This window comes from Procambarus clarkii, chromosome 64 (genome assembly GCF_040958095.1).
Source record: "Procambarus clarkii isolate CNS0578487 chromosome 64, FALCON_Pclarkii_2.0, whole genome shotgun sequence".
NCBI classification, from domain to species: Eukaryota; Metazoa; Arthropoda; class Malacostraca; order Decapoda; family Cambaridae; genus Procambarus; species Procambarus clarkii.
Window position 1 is genome coordinate 24,153,126 of NC_091213.1, and position 3,996 is coordinate 24,157,121.

General features: G+C 44.8%; 1 protein-coding gene across 1 annotated transcript in view; it reads left to right on the plus strand.

The window, feature by feature from the left end:
• Positions 1–3,586, plus strand: part of LOC123769101 (ficolin-1-like) — a 9,471-nt gene extending 5,885 nt beyond the window's left edge. Inside the window, exon 2 of the mRNA XM_069308996.1 lies at positions 3,318–3,586. Coding sequence (XP_069165097.1) covers positions 3,318–3,459 — 142 coding nt within the window. The 3' untranslated portion in view covers positions 3,460–3,586. The remainder of the gene's footprint in view (positions 1–3,317) is intronic.
• Positions 3,587–3,996: the final 410 nt, after the last annotated feature.

Genomic DNA, 3,996 nt, shown 5'->3' on the forward strand with positions numbered 1-3,996 from the left:
TGTGAGGGTTTGGGGTGCCCGTGTTAGTGTTATGTTGGTCTGTGTGTGAGTGTTTGGGGTGCCCGTGTTAGTGTTATGTTGGTCTGTGTGTGAGGGTTTGGGGTGCCCGTGTTAGTGTTATGTTGGTCTGTGTGTGAGGGTTTGGGGTGCCCGTGTTAGTGTTATGTTGGTCTGTGTGTGAGTGTTTGGGGTGCCCGTGTTAGTGTTATGTTGGTCTGTGTGTGAGGGTTTGGGGTGCCCGTGTTAGTGTTATGTTGGTCTGTGTGTGAGGGTTTGGGGTGCCCGTGTTAGTGTTATGTTGGTCTGTGTGTGAGTGTTTGGGGTGCCCGTGTTAGTGTTATGTTGGTCTGTGTGTGAGGGTTTGGGGTGCCCGTGTTAGTGTTATGTTGGTCTGTGTGTGAGGGTTTGGGGTGCCCGTGTTAGTGTTATGTTGGTCTGTGTGTGAGTGTTTGGGGTGCCCGTGTTAGTGTTATGTTGGTCTGTGTGTGAGTGTTTGGGGTGCCCGTGTTAGTGTTATGTTGGTCTGTGTGTGAGGGTTTGGGGTGCCCGTGTTAGTGTTATGTTGGTCTGTGTGTGAGTGTTTGGGGTGCCCGTGTTAGTGTTATGTTGGTCTGTGTGTGAGGGTTTGGGGTGCCCGTGTTAGTGTTATGTTGGTCTGTGTGTGAGGGTTTGGGGTGCCCGTGTTAGTGTTATGTTGGTCTGTGTGTGAGGGTTGAGGTGCCCGTGTTAGTGTTATGTTGGTCTGTGTGTGAGGTGTTTGGGGTGCCCGTGTTAGTGTTATGTTGGTCTGTGTGTGAGGGTTTGGGGTGCCCGTGTTAGTGTTATGTTGGTCTGTGTGTGAGTGTTTGGGGTGCCCGTGTTAGTGTTATGTTGGTCTGTGTGTGAGGGTTTGGGGTGCCCGTGTTAGTGTTATGTTGGTCTGTGTGTGAGTGTTTGGGGTGCCCGTGTTAGTGTTATGTTGGTCTGTGTGTGAGGGTTTGGGGTGCCCGTGTTAGTGTTATGTTGGTCTGTGTGTGAGGGTTTGGGGTGCCCGTGTTAGTGTTATGTTGGTCTGTGTGTGAGGGTTTGAGGTGCCCGTGTTAGTGTTATGTTGGTCTGTGTGTGAGTGTTTGGGGTGCCCGTGTTAGTGTTATGTTGGTCTGTGTGTGAGTGTTGGGGTGCCCGTGTTAGTGTTATGTTGGTCTGTGTGTGAGTGTTTGGGGTGCCCGTGTTAGTGTTATGTTGGTCTGTGTGTGAGTGTTTGGGGTGCCCGTGTTAGTGTTATGTTGGTCTGTGTGTGAGTGTTGAGGGTGCCCGTGTTAGTGTTATGTTGGTCTGTGTGTGAGGGTTTGGGGTGCCCGTGTTAGTGTTATGTTGGTCTGTGTGTGAGGGTTTGAGGTGCCCGTGTTAGTGTTATGTTGGTCTGTGTGTGAGTGTTGAGGGTGCCCGTGTTAGTGTTATGTTGGTCTGTGTGTGAGTGTTTGGGGTGCCCGTGTTAGTGTTATGTTGGTCTGTGTGTGAGTGTTTGGGGTGCCCGTGTTAGTGTTATGTTGGTCTGTGTGTGAGGGTTTGGGGTGCCCGTGTTAGTGTTATGTTGGTCTGTGTGTGAGTGTTTGGGGTGCCCGTGTTAGTGTTATGTTGGTCTGTGTGTGAGTGTTTGGGGTGCCCGTGTTAGTGTTATGTTGGTCTGTGTGTGAGGGTTTGGGGTGCCCGTGTTAGTGTTATGTTGGTCTGTGTGTGAGTGTTTGGGGTGCCCGTGTTAGTGTTATGTTGGTCTGTGTGTGAGTGTTTGGGGTGCCCGTGTTAGTGTTATGTTGGTCTGTGTGTGAGTGTTTGGGGTGCCCGTGTTAGTGTTATGTTGGTCTGTGTGTGAGTGTTTGGGGTGCCCGTGTTAGTGTTATGTTGGTCTGTGTGTGAGTGTTTGGGGTGCCCGTGTTAGTGTTATGTTGGTCTGTGTGTGAGTGTTTGGGGTGCCCGGTGTTAGTGTTATGTTGGTCTGTGAGTGAGTGTTTGGGGTGCCCGTGTTAGTGTTATGTTGGTCTGTGTGTGAGTGTTTGGGGTGCCCGTGTTAGTGTTATGTTGGTCTGTGAGTGAGTGTTTGGGGTGCCCGTGTTAGTGTTATGTTGGTCTGTGTGTGAGTGTTTGGGGTGCCCGTGTTAGTGTTATGTTGGTCTGTGTGTGAGTGTTTGGGGTGCCCGTGTTAGTGTTATGTTGGTCTGTGTGTGAGTGTTTGGGGTGCCCGTGTTAGTGTTATGTTGGTCTGTGTGTGAGTGTTTGGGGTGCCCGTGTTAGTGTTATGTTGGTCTGTGTGTGAGTGTTTGGGGTGCCCGTGTTAGTGTTATGTCACATGCTGTTTGTTGTTTTGTAATACTTGCATATTGTACGCTTTCCTGGGCCTCCTTGTATATACATTTTGTATGTTTTTTGTTTTTGTTGTTGTATTGTTTCATATGTTGACACGATTGTTGTATCATTATGTTGTTCTTTACTTGTTGCCTCTTTTGTACTTTGGTTTTTTTATAAATAAAAAAAATCCTACAAAGACACTTTATGGAACATTTAACTGACCTCCACACGTTCCAAGTATCAAAACTCATCAGCATTGTTCATCTCATTTCTGAACACTATGATCTAATTTTCACCATTGATGATAATCATGAAAACTGTCAATAACACAAAGTTCAATCTAAAGTATATCAATAACTAAAATTATTATGCAGTTACTTTAACTACAGTACTACTTTATCCTCTAAGTAAATATTGATAACGATCAATACCTCTCAAAATAATTACTTCGGAAATGTTGCCTAACAAACTCCAATTACGGTTCAATACTTGGTATTAAACTTCTTACTGTAATATGAGAACAGAAATTTTGTTTAAATAATGAATGTTCCATACAAAATAGCTGTAAAATCTATTGTAAGTTGATATAATGGAATGTTGTTAAGATAATCATTTGATTTCAGTTACCTGGGCGCTTGGTGGCACACGAGCTGTCATGCCTCAGTTACCTGGGCGCTTGGTGGCACACGAGCTGTCATGCCTCAGTTACCTGGGCGCTTGGTGGTACACGAGCTGTCATGCCTCAGTTACCTGGGCGCTTGGTGGCACACGAGCTGTCATGCCTCAGTTACCTGGGCGCTAGGTGGCACACGAGCTGTCATGCCTCAGTTACCTGGGCGCTTGGTGGCACACGAGCTGTCATGCCTCAGTTACCTGGGCGCTTGGTGGTACACGAGCTGTCATGCCTCAGTTACCTGGGCGCTTGGTGGCACACGAGCTGTCATGCCTCAGTTACCTGGGCGCTAGGTGGTACACGAGCTGTCATGCCTCAGTTACCTGGGCGCTTGGTGGCACACGAGCTGTCATGCCTCAAACCTAAATGGCAAATATCACAAAGGTAACCACACCTCTTATGCCGACGGTGTCAATTGGCGGGATTTTCGAGGTCCTCACCCCTCAAGAGAACCGAGATGAAGATCAGACCAGCATACTAAGGTCTTGTAAAGCATTATAAAAAGTGAAAGTGATTACAGACAATACAGAAAATTATTACTTATACAATGTGAAAAACAAAATAACCTGTTGTATTACAAATATTCTTACAGTATTCTGTACTCTTACAATACATCTAGTGAATGATCTCTGGGGATACAGCCATAGCTTATGGTTTTAAATGAAACTATTTTATATGTTTTCAGGAATGTTTTGTATGCAATTCTGTATTCAATTATTAGTTAACAGATTTTTAACAGTGTTGTCGGTACATAACAAAAGTACATCTGGTGAAATTTTGAAAATATAAATTCATATTTTGATAAATAACAAACTATGGTGTTTATTATATATATATATATATATATATATATATATATATATATATATATATATATATATATATATATATATATATATATATATATATATATATATATATATATATAACTGAAAACTCACACCCCAGAAGTGACTCGAACCCATACTCCCAGGTGCAACGCAACTGGTATGTACAAG